General features: G+C 40.8%; 1 protein-coding gene across 2 annotated transcripts in view; it reads right to left on the reverse strand.

Annotated features, from left to right (window-relative positions):
• PRKAR2B (protein kinase cAMP-dependent type II regulatory subunit beta) overlaps positions 1 to 24,850 on the reverse strand; it is an 83,657-nt gene extending 58,807 nt beyond the window's left edge. The window contains exons 1-2 of one of the 2 annotated variants that reach the window (XM_084510003.1): positions 24,438 to 24,850; positions 7,362 to 7,412 (exon numbers count right to left, since the gene is read on the reverse strand). In XM_084510003.1, coding sequence (XP_084366129.1) covers positions 7,362 to 7,412; positions 24,438 to 24,759 — 373 coding nt within the window. In that variant the 5' untranslated portion in view covers positions 24,760 to 24,850. The remainder of the gene's footprint in view (positions 1 to 7,361; positions 7,413 to 24,437) is intronic. The other variant, XM_084510004.1, reaches the window with a different exon arrangement.
• Positions 24,851 to 25,067: the final 217 nt, after the last annotated feature.

A 25,067-nucleotide genomic window follows, 5' to 3' on the forward strand; every position in this document is an offset into this window, starting at 1 on the left:
ATAAATGATCAAAAGAAGCTAAGGCGCTTTAATATATTTACTTTGAATCTACACCATGAAAACTTCATCTCACACGAAGCGTGCACTAAAAATATTTCCATCACTCAAAACCTGTCTAACCATCGCTCTTTTCCCCATTGTGTGTTTTACTATTCATATTATTCTTTAAGAGCGTTAAGCATTCATCACAGCAGCCCGGTGAGATAGACAATAGAAGCAGCTTAATTCTGCAGGCAGAGGAGACAGAGCCGGGGCTCGATGGGGCTGTTCGCAGAGCACCAGGACGAAGCTTGGTGCCCCTAGCTGGGTGTCCGTCCTGCAGTTAACTCGTTCTGATAGCACTGAGCTGTCCCTTTTTCCAGGCTCACAATTTAAGCCTTCAAAGTCAAATTCGCTTCAGAAGCTGTCGTGGATGTGCCACGAGTGTCACCTGGAATAAGAAGCTGAACACATCGCGGCCACCAGACATGCGGCCTTCCTTAGAAGCCAGGGTCTGGACTATCAGCTGGGGATTTAACAAGAGGCTATGCAGTGCCTGCTAGGGACGTGCTCGAGCAGCCTGCCAATGTGCCCTGCAGGCCATGCCTTCTGCCAACAAGGACAAACACCCAACGTGGGTTGTGCCACAGAACCCCAGCCCGCCTGGCTCCCTGCAGACTGCTCTGGCGGTGGAGGCCACGGGAGCCTCCCCAGGCCATGTCTGTGCAGTGCCCGGCTGTGCTCTTTTCCAGCAAAACAAAGCAAAAACGACTGCTCTGAGTGATGAGGGCTGACAGGAGATTAGCGGCTAACCTTTGGTGTTAGTGAAAATTAGAACACTTTCCACCAGCCTCGCTTTCAATTAGCTCCTGTAATATCTTCATAGGGAAAAAATAAATAAATAAATTCAGCCATTACATTTCTAAAGCCCTCAAATTTGGCAGGCCATAGCCCCAAAAGCCAGCTATATTTACAAAACATGAGTATTGCTAATATATATTAAAAGGTAGTTAGAAACAGAAGTATCTGCACCATAACTTGTCATCCCTGTGTGAGAGGCACAGATGTGACCTGGGTGAGGTGATGAAACAAAAGTCATAACCAAATCATACATTTTTTCTATCCTCTTGAAGGTAAAACACTTAAAACTCAGAGATGTCACTGAGGTCAGTGGGTCAAACATAGCCCAGACTTCAAGAGTTTGAGAACCTGCTCTCAACACATCACATTGTTTTGTACAGTCCAACTACAGTGATTTCATAGAATCATTAAGGTTAGAAAGCCCTCCAAGATCATCTGGTCCAACCATCACCCTACCGCCAACGTCACCCACTAACCCATGCCCCTAAGCACCACGTCCAACCTTTCCTTGAACACCCCCAGGGACGGTGACTCCACCACCTCCCTGGGCAACCCAATTTCAATGAGTTATTCCTGTTTTACTTACGTTTTGCTACATTTCCCAAAATCCCAGGCCAAATTTCAACTAATAAGCCTTACACACACTTCAGGCTCTACCTTTTCAGTTCCAAGCTCAACCATTTCTCAGATGCCCAGCAACTTTCACAAATACTTTGAATTATGCCTGTTGTAATCACATTCCTAATTATGCAAGTAAAGATTAGCTGGTCTTCTTCCATAAACATTTTATTAATTAGAATGAACTAATTAGAGCAAGAAAAAAAATCAAGTATGTGTAGACTGCATGCCTTTCTAATATATGTGCTTTAGTGAGACTTTGGTTTTTACAGCCCAAATGAATGAAATACAGTAACTCTCTATCACGCAGAACAATGACAGACTGGGACACCATGGATAACAATAATGGAAATAATTTGGAGCCACTCCTATTTCTCTCCATCACTTAATTTCTAGATATTCCAGTCAAATTATTTCAGAGCACTTCCAGCTTGAGATGTCCATAAGATTACACAGTGATGCTAACGCACATGTACATTAATAAGACCTCATGAAATCTCAAGGCAGGCGGGACGTATGCTGCCACCCTACCACCTTGGGTGCTCTCGCCCGCTTTGTCCCTGCAGCCAGGCTCAGCATGGCCAAGTCTTCCTCTTCCAGCACTGCTGTAGGTTCAACACAGCTGGTGCTGAGCCCTAGGTAATTCAGCAGGCCTCCCAAAACGAGCTCTGATGAGGTGCTGGTGGAGTATGTTGAGTACTGCAAGCACATCATGGCACCTGCATTGTCCCTGTGCAGCTACGAGGCAACACAGCTCTTTTTTTCTCCAGCTCAGCATGGAGCTGGCTGTGAAAGCTGTGCTTGAGCAGCACCACCAGCATGAATAGCAAGGGCACAGATCATCCACAACCACAAGGGCATGGACAATCCACAACAGACCATTTACCAGTGGATAAGTAAGAGCTGATTGTATCAGAGGTCACGGTACACAGACGTTTCTTGCTTAGAATATCCAAAAACTCATACATTTTTTTACCAGAATATGGTTTTAGGACGATGATAAAAATCAAGCTGTAAATGTTAAATTAAATTACAGCCAATAGGCAATAAAACTGTATAACACAGAACTCTATATTCACTAAGAAATTGGTTAGAGTTGGAATAACTTTAGAAATGGTCTGCTTTACTCTGAAGAGCTATTCTTCCTTCTTCCTTCTTGCTTCAGACTGCGGCTGGTACATTCAGTGACAGTTTGAAGAAGTGACTGTGACAAAGGAAGGAGTTGTTAGGTCTTCAGAGAGGGGTTCTCATCTTTTCTCTGTGAAAGGCCATGATGTCTGTGACAGGAATGAGGAGAGGGGATGCGTCCAGGGAACACGCAAGTTTTATTCAGAAGACAAACAGCCTTTGCAGTAGGGTAGTTGGATACAGCACAGCTTTCTAAGTAAGAGTAACTTGACAGCAATGGTAATGTGTTAAGATATATTTTATTATTTCCCTCACCAAGTAAGTCAATCTGAAAAGATTACTTTTTTAACTAGAAACAAAATTAATTATCTGTGCCTTTACACAAAGTGAAACCCCAGCCACACGGGTGCACAGCCTAAGCAGCCTTCTGCCACAGAAGGGGTGATAGCACTGCCACTGAACTACCTAATAACCAAACCTCAGCAGCTAAGGAGAATTGTAAGTCCACTCCAAGACATTGATTTCACCTTGGGAGGAAAATCCACGGCTCCTTAAAGAGTAAGATGTGCACACAGAGGGGTCTGGCTCCACGCAAAGAAGGGTGCTCTGCTGGAAGGCAACACCAGTATGTGCTCTTCAGGAGGGTGTGCTCCCTACAGAGCCAGGGCTGCTGTGTACCAAAGGAGGCAGAGTGCAGGCATATACAGGCATTCATGTACACAGGCAGAAGGCAAGCTGTAAGACACGAAGTATTAAGTGCCTGCTTTCAGGGAGTCCTGTAGACAGAGACCAAGAAGCCAAGACAAGGCTGAAATGATGCCATGGTACTAGGATTTATGTGCTACTTGGAGAAAAACTGAGAGAATGAATATTTTTGCTGTTGCAAGAGAAAGAGATGTTGATAGTGGAAAATAGCTACACCAGAGGGGATACCCCAAGATAATTACTTGCCTTTTTATTTTTTTTAATGACATCTACATATTTGAAAATCATCTACACCGCAACAGAATACTGCAAAAATATACATATACACACAAAACCTGAATATCATGTTATGCCCATTTTTGTAATATGAGAGAACCTTACAATAGGTTGTAGTCCTAAAATGTAGTTACCCAAAACTGAATTTTGAAATTTTTATTAGCTCTACAGATGACTTAAGCTCTTGCCATTTTTCAGTCTGAAAAATGAATTCTATTTCATTGCAGAATAGCTTCTCAAGAAATTGGGGAAAAATTTATAGTCAAAATAAGGGGAGGGAAAGGGAAAGGGAACAGGAAAGGGAACGGGAATGGGAAGCTCTTCTTTCCATGCTTCAGTCCACATACACGTCTCCCAAGCAATACACGAGTTGCTCCTTCAAATCAAAACCAAACACCAAACTCTCCTAACTCACCTCTCCCTACTCACTACATAGTATCAACCCACAAATTACGTCTTCACAACCCTCAAGCCTGACTTGAGGATTCATGTCAAGAAAAGCTCAATACAATTTTTGAAGGCTGATCTAATGGATTATTGAGATGTCACCACACAAGAACAAGAATTGAATGTGTAGATAAAAACATGTGTAGATAAAAAATGTGTAGATAAAAAGTTTTTGCATTGCTGAGCATGAAAACTCATTCTGTATTTCTATTTAAATGGATCTCTGTGGTATCAGTAACACAGCAACATTTTGAATGGTCCCTGAACACATTTAATAAACAGAGACTGTAATATATTGTTATAGTATTTTTTCCATTATTCCCAGGTCATAGTTAGTGATGATTTTAAATATATATTTTTTTTAAACGCTACTACTGATCAGCTCACTCTCATGGCCACGTTTTGACACGTACATACAGCCATTTGCTACACCACGAGCTGGCTACTTATTTAGCCTGTCATAACACAAACCTTGAGCGAGAGGCAAAGAAATCTCTCCTGCTTTATCTGTTAAGAGATTTCAGCTGTTATGAATATTTGATGCTGTACATAATTACTAACACTGAAAATAAGAAGATGAAATGTCTGTCTGATGTGTTAGACCTACAACATGATATCGTGGAAGGGGCTGTCACAGCCCACTAATGGGGATGAAATGCTGCTTGGAAGGAACTGTTACTCTTCCCAAACAACCATCTCTTTTGAGATTTTGGCTTTTTCTTTAAAAAAGCATATTTCAGATTAATGTCCTATGCTAGAACATAAAAGTGAATATATTGCTGTATTGAATTCTCCTTATCTGAAATACACATCCTGTTACATAGAGCTGCATGCTACACACAGCACGTCTTCCCTCAGAAATTCATCCTCATTATTGCTTGTGACCATACACTTAGTCATTACCACATTAAAACTAACCAGTCATCTAGATAGGAGAGAATAAATAACTAAAGCAATATTCACAGCAATATTTCTAATCCTTCACTATGCCAAATTTCCGCCAGGAATTATCAGACTCATGCTGAAAACTTGAATCTGTGAGGAAGCTCTGGCTTGGTGTACTTGCTGCCCTCGATCCCATGTTACTCAGTATATATGACAAAACCTAATAACGTCTATATGAGAAAATGTATGCCCAGCAGAGATGATATATTTAGAAAGAAGAAAAAAAAAGTGTGAAATTAAATCTAAAAATACCAATAGAATAAATGTACAAGGGAGTTCAGTCTTCTTATAGAGCCTAAACCTGAGACACAGAGTGCTGCTTTAGCTCGAACACCATCTACAGACCCCTTTTTTTCTTCCATCCTCTGCTTTTGTAGAATTTACCCAACTCCCTATTTCTGCCTAGCGGACTCTGCAGGATTATTTTCTTTTCTTTTATCACCACACCCCACACAACTTGTGGCAACATCCCCCCTTTGCTGCCTAAGCAATTTATCATAACCTTTAAGAAATACTCTGCCATAGCCATAACATAGTTTACAATTGCCACTAAAGCCCATCTGATACAAAATGTCAGTAACGCTTTTATCTTCTTACCATCTGTAAATGGCTTCTTTCCACTTGAAATTTCATAAACTATTTTAAGAATATTATGGTTATTTGCTTTCTAACACTGTAGTGTAGGCGTTCAGATCCAATTTCATGTTCTTTTCTGCTTTCTAATTTTGCTGCCTGAAGCGTATTTACTAATGTATGCAAGTTTCCAATCAGGATGGGAGAAAAACTGGTCATCCTGCCAAAACTCCACCAGCAGTCCCCAAAACAGTTGGATAGCTCTGCTCCTCTGTGAAGATAACAAATTGACATTTATGTGTCACCAGGCTTCAGGATCAACACTGCAAGAGACAAAGAAAAACTTGCACCTGTCTTTGAATCAATGTTTCTATCAAACTGCATAGCCCAAAATGTTTACAAAAGTGACCCATTCTTGTTAATTCCTGAGCATCTAACAGCATCCCCTAACTATTACACAACTGTGCTTTAGGCCTTAATTTTTACAAAAATTTGGCCCACTTTCTTTTTGACAATACCTGCAAGTTATATTTATTACAAAGGAATCCAGTTGCAACCTCGTTGATGGTAGTGGGTTGGAGCAGATGTCATGGCTGTCAGGATCCTTCTCTGAGGGAGTACACCTTTGTGTGGAGTTTATAATTATCTCATCTCTTTTATATAGTTTAACGACTCTGAACATCACTGATTCCTCTCCATACACATTTATACTAGCTATGTTTAAACCAAAATCTCAAACTTTTTAAGACTCAGGCTCTCCTACTATTATTCATGTTTTTGTCACTTTGCCACTGGGTTATTACAACAAATCCTACATGGGCAAACACCATTAAAACTTTCTGAAGTTTTATACAGAGTCTCTGCCTGCTTGCTAAGACGAGTACTACCAAAGTACCTTGATGAAAAAGTATATGAATATGTATGATCTGCAACCTGCATTGCTTGCATATTCATTTCCTGGTGAAATTTAAGATTTTGGATCTCATGCGTATTTTAAAGTTTGCTTATTTAAGAACATTACATATTTAAAGGGAGTTTCTCTTGCATTCACGATACCCATTCACAGCTGATCAGAACTAACACAGTCAATTTTGTTAGTTTTCAGAGCATGAACCAAAGCACTTTCCCCCATCCTCATTTCAGGACAGACTTTATGTACTCGTGTGATATTTGCACTCTTTTTCTCTTGCAGACATGCAGGACAGCATGCAAACATGAACCCAGAGAGAAGGTGGAACTCAGACTCAGCTTCATTAATAAGAGCCACCTACGTCTCTTTCAGGTGGTCAAAGCCACTATCCACAGGACTACTGATAATACACAAACTAAAGAAACCTCAGGCATGGTTCACATTGACCACAGATGGCTTTGTGAGTCAAGGAAAGGGTTAAAGAAGGTTACCAAAGTGATGGTGAATACCTAAGTGACTCTGCACACCTAACCACAAACACACTGCATGCTGGCCTGTCGACATTGCACCAGCAATTCAGGTGCTGCTGAAGACATCATGAAACCTGCAAACCAGCAGGAGGACTGCAGGCAATGGCAAAAATGAATCAACAATGAGCTCACAAAAACACAAATCATCATCCTTCCTACTGATGCAGAACCACACAGAGACATCTTCCTGGTAGTAATGCCAAAAGAGCCACAGTACTTTATGTAAGCACTGAGTACTTCAGTACTCAGTGTTTAAGTACTGAGTACATAAGTACTTTATGTATGGACTGAGGCTCTTACAAACAGTACCACCCAAACTGCATCGCTGGTCATCATTTCCCCTGAACTGAGTGGGTAAAGAATAGTGGAAACTAGGGATGACCACTTACAGGTGACCGGGGCAGCACTCATCCTTGTATTCTGTGGCTCATGCCAGCGAGCTGTTGAAAAAATAAAGGGCAAATGTAAGGCAGATCTCATCTCCATCACCGCCGTCCTGATGCTGAAATTCTCCCCGAACAGCTACCCCCCTTCTCCCAAGCACAGGCATGCAGAACCCGCTGCAGCTCCCAGCAGCACACACAGCCCGGCACAGCTCGTCCCCATTCCCGGCCTGGCCTGCAGCTGGGTCAGCGTTTGTATGGCCATGACCAAATGCAGACCCATGCACTGCACGTTACTGTCACGGTGCCGAGACACAAACAGCAGCAAATAACTTTGCATAGATAGAGTATAATGCCTCTTTTTTTAGTTTCTTTTTCCACGGCCTGCGAACTGTTTTTCTCCTCCATGGGAACGATTCAGAACATCCCCAGAACACCCCAGGATGACACAGCTCAGTTCCCTAACTTGGTGTGGAGATTTTTGTGTCCTGAAGGTAAATTTACGCACAATGATACCAAACATTGTCACTTGAGGCCCTTTATAGATCCAGTCTTTGTTCTCAAGCTGCCCCTTACCCTGAGTCAGTACCCGAGCCTTGATTATGGAGGAATCGGAAACTCATTTCTCTGGAGAAGGAAGAGGTCAAAGAGAGCCCAGAGTGTGAACAGACCTTACAGACAGGTTAATAGGATACACCCTGTCTGTCCCAAACCAACAGGCTCGTGCAAAAGAGGAGAGATGGGCCCAAAGGAAGCTTCAGATACCAGTTTACTTCAACACTTTAGAAAAAGTGGTGTGTGTGTGTGAAACAGGGACTGTTGTAAGAGGCCAAACAACGCCTGCCAGCAGAGGGCTGTTCAAAACACAAAGATCTCTCTCTACCACCATTTGCTTCCTTCTTACGCTGCAGTACCAGTAAAAGAATCCTATGAGACGACTTAAAACTTTAAATCTCATGTTTTATGGCTGCATTGCCTTGGGATCACATTTAGAAAGTTCTAGTGACGACCAGCAATGGATATTTCGGTACCGCTCCATTTTGCTCAACAGTTTGGGCAGCATTTGAAAAGTTGCATCTGCTGGAAGTAAACTTCGGCATCACAGTCACTTTCACTCCCATTTCGCTCTGCTCCTGGCCAGCAAAGCTTGAGAATGTTGTCCTGACTTCCTTCTGTAACTATCTGTGAGATTCCTGCGAGGGGCCAACTTTCCATGACTCTTGATAACAACACCCTCCATCCAGCTACGGGCCGATTAGTCATCAGGCAATGAAATAGCTCTTGGCACCACATAATGGTCTGCCACCAGAGGGCTTTTCAAAAAATAACCTACTGTGCTCCCAGTTTGGAGTAGATACCAAAATTACAATTGATAGCGGCACCGCTGCCTGAAATACTGCTACAACCAATGTATGTGGTCATACGGCAAAGATCCCATCCCTCCAGACCCATCCAAAAAGTCAATGCACACCTCATGTTGTCTATTTACAGCTACCTACGTGGGCTCAGATTCAGATACTAACCCAGGAATTACACAGAATAAAGGCAGACCAAGAGGTGCAGCTGGCAATCCGGAGCCTTGCTCCGGCACAAATCGCTGAAGAGTGAAACGACTCCACTTTGGGGACGTGACAGAAACTGTGCCTGGTGAAGTGCTACTTGTCCTGCCTCATGTCCGCCCCCAGCCTCCACTGCCTTTGAAGAAATGTTTACAGTCTGTAAACAGAAAAGGTCAAGATTCTGCATTGGAAAGGGAGAGACAAAAACTAAGGGATGAGTTTGCTTGGTTACATGTCAGACTGGCAAGCCACACTTCCAAAAACGTGTCCTGTCCCCCGGGCCATGGCGCATATCATGCTCTATCCCCCCAGGCTGGCACTGAAAGCTTTTCTCTTGAATCCAAGCAGGCGTGCTAAAAAGTAGGTAAAAAGCCTGACTCAGACCCAGTGATTTCAGTACTTCAGTACCCACAAAGAAGAAAGGCTAGAGTTTTTGTTTCCACTTACTGGAATAAGTATGTTTTACATTATACCCTCAACAGAAAAGAACAAATCAAATTCTGTAAAATACTTGTAACTTTCTAAGACTTCTTCCTTTTTATCTCAACAGCTTTTTTGAAAATACAGACTTCTTGAAAAAGTTTCTGAAATTAAAGGATACTCAACTTTGTAAGCTTAATTAAAAGGAACATTTATCCTACTTTCCAAGTACTCACAGTGGGTTACTAGAAGTGACCATGAGGAATACTGCTGCTACTTTTTATTTTTTCCTTCCAAAATTTTTTAAAAAATAATTCATTCTATTAGTGGATTTAAAAAAAATGTTTAAAACAAAGACAACTTAAAACTCAAAAACCAGACACATGACAAATTTATTCACCCTTTATAATCTTGGTCTAAATAGCCCTGCATTTGCTCCATGAGGTTATGCTCGGGGCGGTCAGCTCCAGCCTGGAAGCGCCGGCTGCTGGGGCCACCCAAGGCCACCTCCAGCCCCTTCCAATCCCACAGCAGCAAATCCCTTGGGGCAGCTGCTGGCTCAGCAAGAGTTCTGTTCATTGGGAATGCACCCTCTGCAACATTATGGTTTTTAACAACCTTACTGGCACTTTCCTGCGATAACATCCAGAAAATGGTGGGTGGGCCTAGATGTAATCTTACATAAAGACAATGATAAAATGTACTGAAGCTTGTCACAGTTTTGATACTGCTTTCATAGGCAACCTTTGTAGCTTAAACATGTGGTATGGGGGGTATTTTTTAATACTTTAGTCTTTTAAGAAGTCTCAAGTTTTCAGCTTGCCCACTTGAAAGTTGTTTAGGGGAGAGAAAAAAAATTAAAAACAGACTGTAGAAAAGGTAAAGAATGAAATAGCTCTTTATTTGAAGAAGTCTGCCATCTTAATGTCATACAGGTTTCATCTCTTCGCAAGTTTTGCTGATTATTCAGGTGTTCCTATACATTTCCAGAAAAATGATGAGCAGAAAAAGTGATGCACCAGACAAAAAAAATAATCTTAAATTCTAGCATCAGCCAGGCCTTGGCCTCCAGATATTAGTTCTTTCAAGTACTGCAGTGAAGCGATGCTACACAAGCCCCTCGCAGCTCTCCATGCACGTATCAAGGTCCCTGAAAGAAGGGATGGCAAATATTCCACTTTACTGGGTTACAGCATGTGCTTGGGCACACAGTGCAAGCTACTCAGAGGCACACGGCAAGTCTGTGACACACATGGAGATTTAACCTAATTTGTCTCAAAGATTTTAATTGCTGGCTCATTCTTCTCCCTTAAAGGACGATTATCAAGGGATGAGATTAGAAGAGACCAAACCTTAGCCTTTAGTCCAAATTCATTTGTCTTGTGGATTTCATCCAGACCCACAGAATATTTAAATAAAATTCTGTTGCACATTTTTGAAGCATCTCTTAAGACTAGTAGAATATGGCAAAAGTTGCCCTCGGCTACTATATTGTGCCATATACACACATTTCTAAATAAATGTGTAACTAACTTGACAGACCATAAGAGATTCATCAAGCTGGCCCATAAAAATAGACATATATGCATTTTCTAAAGCATGCAGTTTCATAGGCCCTGCAGGTGTTCCTGTATTACAAACTTAACATGCTTAAAGTATTACACAGGAAAGGCATCTGATTCTACAGACATGCCAATAATTCTGATTAACACATCTCTTCCATTTGTTTCACAGTTACAGAGCCAAATTCTCATTTTGATATTAAGACAAGTGGTTATTCAGAAAGCAAGCCATATCATAAAATATGCAGCTGACCACTAGAAAACATCATGGCATATATATTAATTTAAAAATCAAAACTACTGATCACCAAAACCAGTATTTTTGAACTAAAAACTATGATTAAACATGTTTCCTTTCAATAAATTCATAAAAAGTGACAGCTTTATCTCCACCGGTGAGTCTCATCTCCCAGCCTCACTGGAATTTGTCTGACTTTTTAGACTACAAAACTTCAACCTTCTTTCCACTCCCCGAAGCACTATCAGTCATATGCATTCAATTCCTCACTACGTAAACACAGAAACTGATGTCAAACATAAACTACACTCAGAGGAGGTATCTATAAAACATTGCAACTGTAGAATCTATAATACGCAATTTGTGTAAGAAAACCTAGGTTAGTTTTAAACAGAAAAAGTTTACTACCTCAAATGTAATCCATAACAAACTAACAGAGACTAAAGCTCAATTCACCCCTTCATCCAAAAGAAAAAAAAAAAGGGTAATTCTACAGCTCTATAAACTATTTTGTCCTGGAACGCAGAATCCAAGTTAAACAATGTCAGTTCCTAGCCAGAAGTAAATATAAAGTAGAGTTTCCGGAATGAATGCGTAAATCTTCTTGGCTCTGCCTTTACATTTTCAAAACAGTGCTTGTGTTTATATTCTGACCTTTGTATCTCTTCCAAATTAAAGCAAAACAAAACAAAATCACAAAGAAATACTTTTACTCTGCAATAACCAGACTCATCTTACCTTCCCAGTGTGGGTTGCAGTAATATGTAAGTGCTCTGAGATATAATAGCAATTGTGTTTCTTTTCTTGATATTTAGGAAGAAAGATTGCCCTTCTGCTAAAACTGGCATGTCAAGTTTAAATTAATTTCAGCACAAACCACTGAAACACTGGGAGCAAGGAAATGTCATTTTATTTTGCAATTGAGAGACCAACTGATAAAAAGGAGCAACAAATAAGGGCTACTGCATAATCTGCTGCTATTAATCAGGGTTAGTAATAACTACCTTATTTCAAGAAAACTGCTTCCTGCTTCATTTCTTTAGCTGTGGTTCAAGGAAAAGTTTGTACCGTGATATCATCCATCTGCTTGTTCCTGTTACCTTCTAAACTAGCTGGATGATTTCAATTGAATTTTACAACAGGGAAAGACCCAGAGCAAATAAGTTGTTACAAATTTGTGAGTATTAACAGCTGACACCAAACCACTACTCAACACGAAGGAAAAGTCCCAAATTCAGTACTGCTCTGCCTCGTTTGGCCTGTCAGCCTGCTCAGCAGTACGAGACAACTCCGAGTGGCAGGGCTGGACGGCTCTGCATCAGGCACTAAGCTGCTGTCCCTGCCTGCATGCTGTAATTTACCTTTAGTAATGTTATAATAAACCTGAATAAACCTAAACATTGCAAGTGCATGATGCACGCTCCATGTCATACACCAGCTGGCTCTTTTGAGCCATAAAACACTTTCCTAGTTTCCCCCACGCAACTGAGTTGAACATATCCCAGCACCATACCGGCTGGTATAGCTTTACATGGTGACTGATTGAAAGAAACAAGAACTATGTGCCACTTCAGATGTTCAGTGCTGTGTAGTCAGATTCATTAGTTCTTCCCAAGTAACTGTGTACCTTCACTTTCAGCAAATAAAGCATCAGAATTAAAATAAATAAATAAATAAATCCCATTTAAGAGGAGTTTGCAAATAACGCTGAAGTTAAGACGTTGAATTTTAATGCACCAATTTCTCCCACAGCCACACACGGTAATTCCTTTCTCAGAAGTAAAACGCGTCTCAGAAAGCACAGAGAAACCCAGGCCTCACTTACTCCTGGGTCATCTTCCACTATCTGGTGTCAGCTGTAACGACAGCGAGTGTTGTGTGAGAAATGTAAAGCTCACCCTGCTCCTTTGGGCTGAGAAGTGTGATCGTGCATGTTTCTGTGATTTATCCTCCATTGCTGTCAGGGAAAACTGTTAAAAAGCCTTAACCTCAAAGCAAGGAAAACTGACGTTAGCCACTGATGGCGTTTTGGTTTAAAAAGCTGGTCAAGGAATCTTCTTCACTTCCCATGTTGCAAAAAGCAAAGGAAGGAAAAAAAGTAGAGGAAGAAAAACACAATACTTGACACACTGGTAACAGCAACAAAATGTGACAAGCAGAAGTGTTACTGTGTTTTAGGCTGTTGCTGTATTTCCCTGTCTCTCGTTACAGTTTGTTTCTTTTCCCCTCTCTGCCCATCTAGCGCCCAAGAAGGTTCATTAAGCAAAAAATAAAGCTGAGATGGAGGAAGTAGGTTGCAACGCACTGCTTTATTCTTATGCTGTGTGTAACTTCCCTAGAAAACCCCTTTCTGTGGTGGAAATGGATCAATGGCATCCAGTTTCTGCATTAACATGGAAGTTGGCCTTTCTAGCTGTATTTATAGAAGTTCATGTCATGGAACTTCCCTCTAGGGGCTGTGACACAGTACCAAAACTCCCCGAAAACAGCCAGAGAAGACAAACTTCCACTAGGTGTATGGATGTCTCGGGAACTCAAACTGTTCTGACTGAAACCTCCCCAGATCCCAGGACTTTCCAGCCTCTCTGAGCACCCCGAAGTCTGCAACTGTGCAGAATGCAATGACTTGAACAATGGAGTTAGAGAAAGCCTAATAATTACTTTCCTTTGATTTTTAATTTTTCAAGACTTGGAATAATGACAGACAGGCCACATTCATATGACAATGCACAGACAGACAGTGAACTGGGGCCCACTTAGAAAAGCGGCTCCATTTTGTAAGTGTTCTAAGAAAGCAAAACCAGAAGAGAAACGTACTTCTTTCTGGAAGGTGGATAATGGAAATGAATGTGCCTACTCCCACCTCACCTGCCAGCAGCAGCTACGTTCCAGCAGAAGGACAAAACTGACAGATGAGCAAGGGAGACGTGCAGATAAATACTGCAGATTTTCCCCAAGAATTAAAGCTTGTGGTATCTCAGAATAAATAACCATTTATCTACTTTGAGAACATTTTTTTTTTTTTAATGCATGCATTAGCCACTAAATAGTATTTCCTGTAGGCTGAAGCAACAGGAAGGAAGAAAGACTTCTCTCTATATTTAAATTCCCTCCCAAATGCTTAAATAATGTAGTGGTGAAGGCTAGATCGGTCTTTCTTATGTTTTGAGTACCTATTAAAAACCAATAGAGACAGACAGATTATCAGCTAAACAAGAGCTTTTAGAGAAAGATGCCTGAGCATTCCTCAAAGGTATTGAACGAAATGGCTGAAAAGAGAAAACACTACGCATTAAGAAGAGAGAAGAAAAAAAGAAAGAAGGAAGAAAAAAAACAGAACCTGAGATAATTTTATCTCTAAGTCTAGTACTAGAGATGCATGAAGAAGCAGGTCTGTAAAGGTAGCTGTATCCTAATTCCTCGATTTCAGTAGAAACGAGGTAGAACAGGGAAATTAAATAAAACAAAATAAAAATCTGTCCCTCTAATTATAGGGGTCTATTATTGAAAACCTACATTTTTAAATACCTATTCATGACCAAAAAATGTTTTTATTAGAACAGTAGAAAACATGTTCAAAGCCTTAAGAAAATTAAGATATGTCTATAGTACACTGCTTTTTTTGTTTTGTTTTGTTTTGACTGTAAATGTGATGAGTTTCACAAAAAAAAATGGTTTGGAAGAGAACAAGAAATCTCTGTACGACCCCAGGTCTGAATTAGACAAATGTTTTTGGTCCTTGTAGTTCTGTTGTTAACTGTTGTTAATCTAGCAATGCTGTTTTAACATGTCTACTAGATTCTAGACATTCATTTGCAGAGCCTTACAAGGCAAAAATTTCTTGACTGGCACCTATTTCAAGGACTTGTGATATGTTCACATAGGTCAACAATTTCTACCAAAGGTGATTACTGGCATAACCACTGGAGTTCCTCAAGCTTCAACGAAAAGAAGTGTTACAGCTGCACTGAGAGGATCTAGAAGGGAAGAGGGGCAGTGGTGGAAGTAACAGGAACCAGAAGGACAAGCTGACTGCATTGACAACATAGACTGATTTGTGGGGTTATCAAAAAGAGGCCACCACAATGCCCTCATGGACAGCTGGAGTTGGAGTTAATCCATACACTGCAACAGTTACAAATGCCTGGTAACTCACTGCAATTGATTTTATGTTTTGCACTAGCATTATAAATCCATCACTAAAATCAGAATGGGAAAAAAAAAAAAAAACACTACACTTTGCAGCCTGCACTGTCAGGCTTGCAGGTCTGAGTGTTTACACTGGCTTCCAGCTTGTGGCCATCCTGATAGTGAAGATTCTGTACATCTTTTATTTATAGCCTATACTGAGGCTTTGCAAGGAATGTTTTGTCTCCAGTGTTGGGCAAGGATTCCTTTTCTTCCTGTCTGGTATGTATTACAGCAGACATGTCATGTTAAAAATTACACTATGACAAGACTACCAATATTTATAAAAACACGTTTTACAGCTGAATCATGGGGATTCAGAAAGGGTCGATGCCGTTAAAAAGATCTCTATAAAAGCAGGATGGTCTCTGGAACAACTCTGAGCAGGAAAGATCATGTTACTTAATTTCCTTTCAGAATCTACTTTATGCAGCAATTTTCTAGTCCCTCCATTACAAAAAAAAAAAAAAAAAAAAAAAAGTCATCATAATATTTACTAATTGACCCTTTTAAGCCATCTTTGAAAAAAAAAAAAAAACAACAAACAAACACAAAAACAAAAAACAACACATTTTAGTCAAATAACTGGAACAGTATGGGTAAGAAAGCTGTTCTCATCATTAGCTTTCACCTCCTCAAGCTCTCAGCTTCAGATTCTTGCTCTGATTATTATTATTTTTTAATATTAATATCATTAAGCAGAGAAATTTAAGAGGCAAACACAAGTGAAAACACTTTATGTTGTTCCAGCGTGTTTTTACCACGCTACCTTCCACCATCCAGAGCGTTACAATAAGGCAAGGCTGACTAAATTTAAATTTGGAGTTTTGCATCATATCATTCATTATCATTTCCTCATTTCACCTGTGGTCTCTAAATTACTTTTCCGAGCAGCGATGCTAATAGGATGTCTCTTATGGGAAGGATGGGAACCTGTCACATGGCTGTTGTTCAGTGCACTTCATTGTGCTTTCGACCCACATTTTACCTCCCATACACTTCAGACACCTTTGCCTGGCTACATCCCCCTTCATTTCAGATCTCACACTTGCTTGTGTGACCTGGTATCATTTAAAATGCTGAACTAGACATTTGATTAACAGCAGACATTTCATCAACATCACATCATTGATGTAGCTCAAAACCTGCACTTCTAGCCTACTTGCTATATCAATTTATATCTGGATTAATGTATTACACTCCCCAGTGACTGGGAATAGAAATTCTGTGTGAATACTTCTTCTATTTTTACCATAAAATGTACAAAAAACTTGGAATAGAGCTCTTAGAAATTTTTTAGTAAAAAATAGAATTGACAAGTATGAAGCCTTTCTTCAAAGAGAAATGTAATTGACACCAGTCAATTAGCAAAGTAGAAAATAAAGAGAAAACAAAGGACAGTTGAGGACAAACAATCTAGCTTATAAACATCTCACTTAGGACTATGACTGAAAATTGATCCATAGAACATAAATGTACTTTATTTAGAAAAATATTGAATAAAACACAAAGTCTGTAATTATTTGTCATGACCAAAATTCACAGTAAAAAATTCCTGTTTGGTTCCACAGAGTAAATAGGTTATTTAATAACCTCTACTTAGGTTATTAAGTATATAATAATAGGTTGATAATAATATATATATAAAATAGGTTATATTTAATAACCTATACTTTAATAACTTGCTGGTTATTTATCCAGCAAGTAAAAGGGTTTACCAAAGGGATTCCCTGAAAGGAAAGGGGCTGTCAGTATAAAACCTTTACATAAAGCTGTCTGGAATCGTCTGTTCCATCATCAGATGTCAAAAATAAATAAATAAATAAATAAATATATATCCCTTAGACTCATCATAAGACTGCTTATAATCAAGCAATACCCAAACCCATGCTTATGGTAGCAATACCTACTTGTAGGTGTGCACACTCCTTTTAACACATTTACCTGGCATACAGTAACTCATGCATACATGGACTTCACTGGTTTTATGCACCCATATCGCAACCTAACATATAAAACCCCATGTGATAAATGTATTTTTATATTAAATAATACCTCTATAGTAAAATGCAAACAAACAAAAATCCTCTTTTTCTTCTAATTCGTGTATGTCAAGACCTGTTCTAGCAGCAGAGCCTTCTCCCTCCTCCTTTCACCTTCCTAAAATCATTCACCTTTTTGAAGTACCAAATTTCCCCATAAGTACACTCACTCAAAGCTCAAATGAAGAGCTCAAACCTGGAGAAAAAAATAGTTCTTCTAGGGCATGACTTTAAGGTGTTCTCATTATCAATGTAGTCGGTGAAATAACCACTGTGATTTTGATTAAGCACTAATGAAAGGGACATTTCAAAAAGGGTTTGTATTACATATATAATTCAATACATAATTTTTAATTTAAATAATTTTCACTTTATTGATGATGATGGCCATTAACTATTTTTTTTTTTTAACAGAAAATGGTTGAGAACAATCTGAATTCCCCATGACAAACTCAAGTTAAAACTTTCCTTCAACTGCTTCATGTTTGTTGAATTTGTTAGAATTTTCACTTTTGTTAGAATGTAAGTGCACTGGGACAGGCTCCCCCGGGCAGTGGTCACAGCACTGAGCCTGATCGAGCTCAAGGCGCATTTGGACAACGCTCTCAGACACAAGGTCTGATTTTGGGGTGTTCCTGTGTGGAGCCAGGAGCTGGACTTGATGATCCCCGTGGGTCCCTTCCAACTCGGGACATTCCATGATTCTATACACATTACAAGTCGCCAGATATGGTAGTAAGAGGACAGATGAATATGCCAAAATATTTTAAAGATCTTTCACAATGAAATGACCAAGTTTACATTCATCAACTAAAATTAATGGTCTATGTCTTTTAAGTTTACATTTTTGCTTTTAAAAATATATTTACAAGGCAACCAGAACTTCAATAGGAAAATCAGGACATAAGTTTATGGTGTATATATGAGGAGAGAAAGGTTATATCTGGGTAAAAGAAATAAGAGCAGAGCATTAAATTCTCTTTCTCTGTGAGTACTCTTTTTTCTTCCATCTCCTTCCCCTTACTTCACTTCTGTGCGTCCTCCTTCTTCTGGCCTTCACCTTTGCATTTTCCTTACCACACACAGACTCCTTTTTTGCCTCTGTGCTTTGCCTTCTACCTTGCCTTCTCGTTTCTCTCATCAGTGTCCTGACAAATGAAATCTCCCAACCTAGAGGTCATCTTTGATACTCGAAGAACAGAAATGGGGCAGCTGCCAGTATTGTACCTTGATTAATCTGTACCTTGTGACCTAAATGTGTGGTTTCCAAACCATATGCTCCAGATTTACAGGAGCAGCTAAGGCCAATGAGTCTACAGAGACTTCACTATTTAAGGTAGATTTCCCTCAAACTGTGGGAAGCAGTTCTGGTGAACAGAATGCCATACTTTTGTGTAACAGACTGGGGATAAACCCAGAGATGCACATGTATTAAACCAAGCTTATCTTATTGATAGATACACAAAGTACCAGTCTGTGCAGGTTATAAACACTAGGCTCCTACATTAGTTTTCATTTTTCCTGTTGTTTTGTTTTTATAACAAGAATACATTCTAAAAATAAGCACTTTCTTAATGCCCATGGATATGTTTATTCTGCTTACTTAAAGAACAAAATAAATTGTTTTTCCATTCATCCAAAAGCATAACCAGGAGTACACATGGGGAACAAAGTGTAAGGTTTCTCTGGGAAACTGAACCAAAGTCAGTGACTGACACAAAACTCCTGGAAGATTGAGTGAGCCGGGTTTCCTTTAGAACATACATGATGTGTGCAAGAAACTGAGTGGTGGTGTGCAAGTGTTAGTGCTGACACTATTTATACCTTATCATTCTTAATACAATCATTTTAAACTCACGCCAACAGAATTTTATGTCTTCCCATACTTCCTGCATTAATACTGTTCTCTTTTTTTGAGCTGAGCAGTCAGCCAGAGGTGGTTTCAAGCTGTTTCCTTCAGAGAAAAAGAAGCTGGAAATACATTAAAATATTGTTGCTATAGTTTTACTTTTTTTTCTGTCTTTATGTCTTAAATATTTTTTCTGCTTTTCTTAAATGCACAGAGAAACGTTTACAAAATAATAGCCAGTGATACACCTTCACTCATGCATGCTTTTGTTTTAAGCAGGGACACACAGGTGCACTTGAGTGGAGGTTGCCATTATGTCAACTAAAGTCTTATTGAAAACATTAACTTTAAAAAAAGTTGTTATAGCAAAAGTATGCTTTTCATCTGCAATTACATACATAGGAGGTGGAGCCATCCATGCTCCTTACTATGAAGGCTGCTAAATGCTTCCCATTACAAGATCACATTTCCAGTTGCTTGTAATTTTGTCAGACTAAGTTTTTTTGGACTATAATTCTCCCAAGCTTAAGAAAGCACCTGGGTCAGATTACAGGTTAGAGAGGAGAGAGGGAGGAAAAAAAAGGACTGAACTGCCAACTTCCTCAGGCTTGCTTTGTGAAGCTATTGGCAGAAAGAAGATATTTTAGTTTACTCCTGTCAAAAATAGTGGACAGCATTATTTCAAAAAACTCTTATCATTCTTATGATTTATAGCAAAGAATTAAAGCTTTGTGTTTTTGTGACTCTGCACAGTGGGTAAGAGCAGCCAGCGACCATCCGCTGACCACCATGGCCCCCTGAAGCAGACAGGCACTCATCCACACAGATAAAATTCTCCTTTGCAGAAGCTCTCTGCATCCCAAACACTTGTTGTGAATGATCTCTGTGTATGCTATACCAGGCACAATTTGGAAATGCCCTAGTAGGTATAACCTAAAATTATGCCAAGGAGTATGCCAACAGCACCCACGCTCATACACTTGTGGCAGGGACTCGCCTGCGACTGGAAACTTCTCTTCTCTAAACTGCATCCTCAGTAAGGCTGCTCCAGCCTGGGTCTGACTTGGTCTCTCCTTGTAAGAAAGAAATAAGCCATTTCTTGTATGCCTATATTTCAGCTGAGTGAGTGCAGAAATGATTAAAATATCATTCCTAAAGTTGGCTAAGCCAAGCTTAGATAGCAATGCTTTCAGCCACCACCCCTAATAACCCAGATTTCATTTTGAAAATACATGTTTTTAAGAAATTTATGTGTCTTTCTATACGGCCTATGACTTAATATCCTACTACAACCTATACATTTTTGTATTGCCCACTTGCTCTTACTGACCCCTTCCATTACTCTCATCTTCCTCATCATTGCATGACAGGCCTGGAAGAAGGTTACAAACTGTTCAGTGCTTTCTGCTTTTGTTTAATTTCGGGAAGAAAGCAGCAGGTTCACAGACCTGATGAAGCACCACAGATCATCACAAAGTTGTCATGGACACGTGAGAAGTTTTTTCCAATGCTCTGCCTTCTACAGTTTACCTATTATTTCAAAATGATTCACATACATAATGTTCGTATACAAACCAGATTGAACAAAGAAACTAGAAGAGAAGACAAGCTTCTAACACTGATACTGTAAGCTAGAACACGTATGCTTTACCTAACGTTCAAATAAGATTTTGCTGCTTATCAGCGGGTAAAACTGAGATTTAATGTTGCATTTTAAGCTTGGGTTTCCAGGGAAGGAGCTCAACGCCACCAACACACCAACAGAATGACACGGGGGAGGAGAGGGACAGCTGAAGTATTTTCCTCTTAAAATACATTACTATCTGGGGAAAAAGCAACATAGTAAAACAAAAGAAAAAGTAAACAAAGGCTACACAGCACCAAATGGCACAGTCAACCTTGCAGATTCTGAATTTAAAGAACAACATTTGTCCTAAAAACATCTAATAATTGATATCAGGGCTAGACAAAATAGGAATTTTGGATATGAGCAAATATTTAAACACAGCTGCTACAAATAATGTGGGTTATTACCCATCAAACCAAGGTACACATGTAAGTGGTAGTGCAAAGTATAGTGATTTGTAAAGGAACAATTAACTTATTGAGTATTTTCAAATTTTGCATAGACATGGTACAATGCCTTTCAAGAAGCACTTCAAGCTTTCAAAAATTTAGAAGAATTTGCTAAGAGAGGGCTCAGTTTTACACGTGCAATGTAATTAAGTCCTATTCAATTTAAGTAATTGCTATTCATATTAATAGGAATTAGTTGTGTTCACTGACTAACCCTACTACACCCATTTAGGGCAATCTAATACAGAAAAAATATATACTGGAAGGCCTAAAAATCACTTCCAAATTAAGCAGCGTGTTCAGGAAGGGAAAATCTGAATGCCCTGAACCTAAAGAATGTCATTTCAGAGGTCTCATTAACTCCAGGTGCCAGCTCAGAACTACAATGCCCAATACAACAAAGTTCCCCCCATCAGACAAGGTAGCTGTTTTTTAATTGCATCAAATCAAATGATTTGGAGGACTGATGTAACACACACAGCGCAGGACCTGAATGTAGTTCAGTTTGTGGTTCATATAGGACTCTTAAACATGAGTACAGTATTATTTTTTTTTTAAACAGCTTATGCCTCAGCTCGTCATTTCTAAAATGGAATAATGCTTAAGGACCTTCTGAAATGCAATTCAAGGACAAAATTAATACTGACAAAGTGTTCAACTGCAGTGCTTGCAGGTATTTAGACACATATATTCCAAGGAAAAAATATAAATAAAGGAGTTGGACACAGCAATTCCAACAAGCTTTCAACAACATCCTGTTTGAATTGCCAAATTAAGAAGCACTGTCAACTTGACATTTTGAACACACTGCCTTAGCAAAAAAGGTACTGCCACCAGGTCTGAGCTCCTTGCCAGAGTTTGTTTTTTTTTTATTTTACATTTAGTTATAAACTTTTCAAATTTGTTTTCCTCTGCTGTATGAAAGCAGTATACAACACAGAGGCAAATTGACTATACAGAAGCAGTTTGATTATTCACAAAAGCAAAAGAAGAAAATGCAAAGAAATAAAAGAAAGAGCTACCCCCCTAACTTACATTCAAGAATTGCTACTTACAGAAACATAAATTAAAAGAATAAAAGAAATATGCTTTTAAATTGGTATTTAAACCCTTAACAATGATTTAAATACAAGGCTTTATGCCTCCGGTTATTAACAAAAGGCTGAATGGATGCATTGTTATGTCACCTTAAAAGCATACATATTCAGGGCAGATATAAAATTGGAATTTAAAATACACACTACTGCACAACGTGCCCATACACAAGCACACGATTAGTAATCACTTGCTATAACTTCCTCATTAATTCACCTTCCAGGTGGCTTCACAAATATTTTTGGTTTTGTTACTTTTAATTATTAATTATTCCAACTGCCATGAATTACAAGCCAAAATATAATTAAAAATTCTAAATATATTAGGCTTAAAAATGTGATATTTTTGTGCATTTCAAGAAAACTCTTTGGTCAATTAGTTAAAGTACGTCATTCTAGTATGTCCCTCAATTAAAATATTGACAATAATCAATATTTTGTTTGTGATCTTGAAAAGATCACAAAAGAATGGCTATTAAGAAAATCTTGACTGTGGGTATTGATGATGCTTCAAAAGCTTTTCAAAATGCCCTATAGACTGTTACGTATGTAACACGCATAGGCTAATAAATTCGAGCTCCTTTTCTGCACTTCCAGCTCTCCATTCACCAATGATGAAGAGTCTGTTTGTTTAGCGTTACAAACCTCATGTTTGAAAACCATGCCTAGTGTTAATGAATGAAGGTATTAATTCTGTTCTTCCACATTATCCCTGCTTCAGTTTTCAAATACAGCAAATTTCCAGATTTTTAGCAATCTCGCAGATGATATAATCAGCATTAGAGTTCAATTACCATGTAAATCTGCAGAACCTGATTGACAGATTCAAATTCTCACTAAACACACACGGTATGGCTGCAAAGAACAGATGAAAGGAATGCCAACTACCTGACAGTGTAACATAAGGAAAACTCACCTAGTTCTTAAACATCTATGTTTTTTTTTTTTCCTGATAAAATGCACACAAGTCATCATTTTAAAAAGTGCACTGATCCTCATCCAGCAAACAGCTGGCCTCTGTACTCTGTTAAGTAAATCTCCCTTCAGTACAACCTGGGAGAATGAATGCTTCATGGTCTGATGAGGTATACTTCAATTTCAAGCTGCTCTCAAAAAAAATGCTCAGAAGATGCTCTGCCACTTCCTCTCCTCCACCTAGCCTCACTGACTGACCTTTCAGTCAGCCTTCCCGCAACACAAAGAGCGAGTGCTACACACCCTTCAGAGACAGCTGCTTCTTGTCCCGCGAATCACACCGATCAGATAGATCGGCGTTGTCTCTGAATAAAGCCTGTCAGCCACACAAAGGCGACACGCGTTCAGCTGGGTGCAGATAGGTGCTCCCCTCACACGAGAGGGGAGATGCTGCAGATGTTCCTCCTCTGCTGTCCTCACAGCTACGCTTGCTCCGCAGGCCCTCCTGCCGCGCTGAAAATCTCAGCCTGACTTCTAAGAAGAAATTAGGGTTTAAAATACGTGCTTCATAAAGCCGAGCACAGAAGCACGGCTACGTAAGATGCTTCATCAAGTGTGTAAATACAGCACCTCGCCCCTGAGAGGTGCGGGTACACCAATGTGTTACCGGACTAATTACAAAGCGGTCGTGCTCTTCCAGAAGGGAAATGTATCGATGGCCCCTAGGAGGATGCTGCCGTTTATCAGGAGTACCCAGGCCTATGCGTAGGAAGCAAAGAGCCCCAAATAACACCCAGAAGCGGGTGCTGCACACGGGCACCCCGCCCAGCGCACCTGAACAAAAGGGACGAGCCGGGGGGGGTGAAGTTTGGGGACGGGGCTGTCCCCAGCACCGTCACTCGCTGCCAAAGCGTGGTGCGAGGTGACCCCAACCACCTCCCTGCTACAGAGGGCAATACGAGCCTCACACCCCCTGCTCTGCTGGGCAGCCAGGGGGTCCCCTCCATCCCCTTCCTCACCCTCCTCATCCTCACCCTCCTCCTCCGCCGCTGCGGGGAGGGGGCCGCGGCCCCGCCGCCCACCCGGAGGCACCCCCGGGAGCCCGGGCAAAGGGGATTAGGGGGGAAAACGACCCCTACCCGGGAACTTCTCCTCTTCCTCGCCGCTCTCCGAGTCGGTCTGCATGGGCTCCTCGGCGAAGTTGACCCCGCGGGCGTCCGGGGGGGCCCGGCGGAGCTGCTGGCTGCCCCTCTCATGGCCGGGCGCGGGGGTGCCCGCCTTGCGGCCGCTCGCCTCCTTCTTGTCCTTCTCCTTCTCCTTCCTCGCCGCCGCCTCCTCCTCCTTGAGGCGCCCGAAGTACTGGAGGGCGAACTCCAGCAGGTCCCCGGGCTGGCTCCGCAGCACCTCCACCGTGAAGCCCTGCAGCAGCTCCGTCAGCCCCGCCGGGATGGAGATGCTCATGCCGGAGCCGGCCGGGGACGGGGGGGGAAAGGGAAAAAAAAAAAAAAAAAAAAAAAAAAAAAAGGGGGAAAAAGGTGGGGGATCCTAGGCAGCAGCGCGAAGGGGGCGGGCTGCGGTGCAGGTAGGGGCGGCCCCGCGGTGCCGCCCGCGGCTCGGTGCCAGGCGGCGGCCGCAGCCTCCGGCTCCGCTTCGCCCCGTACCCGGCACGGCGGCGGCGGCGGCCCCGGCCCCGTCCCCGGCCCCGTCCGTGACTGAAACCTCCCCGCCCCCGCCGCCTGCCGCCCGCCTTCCCCCCCGCTCCGTGCCGG

The sequence above is a fragment of the Aythya ferina genome, assembly GCF_964211825.1.
Source record: "Aythya ferina genome assembly, chromosome: 1".
Taxonomy (NCBI): Eukaryota; Metazoa; Chordata; class Aves; order Anseriformes; family Anatidae; genus Aythya; species Aythya ferina.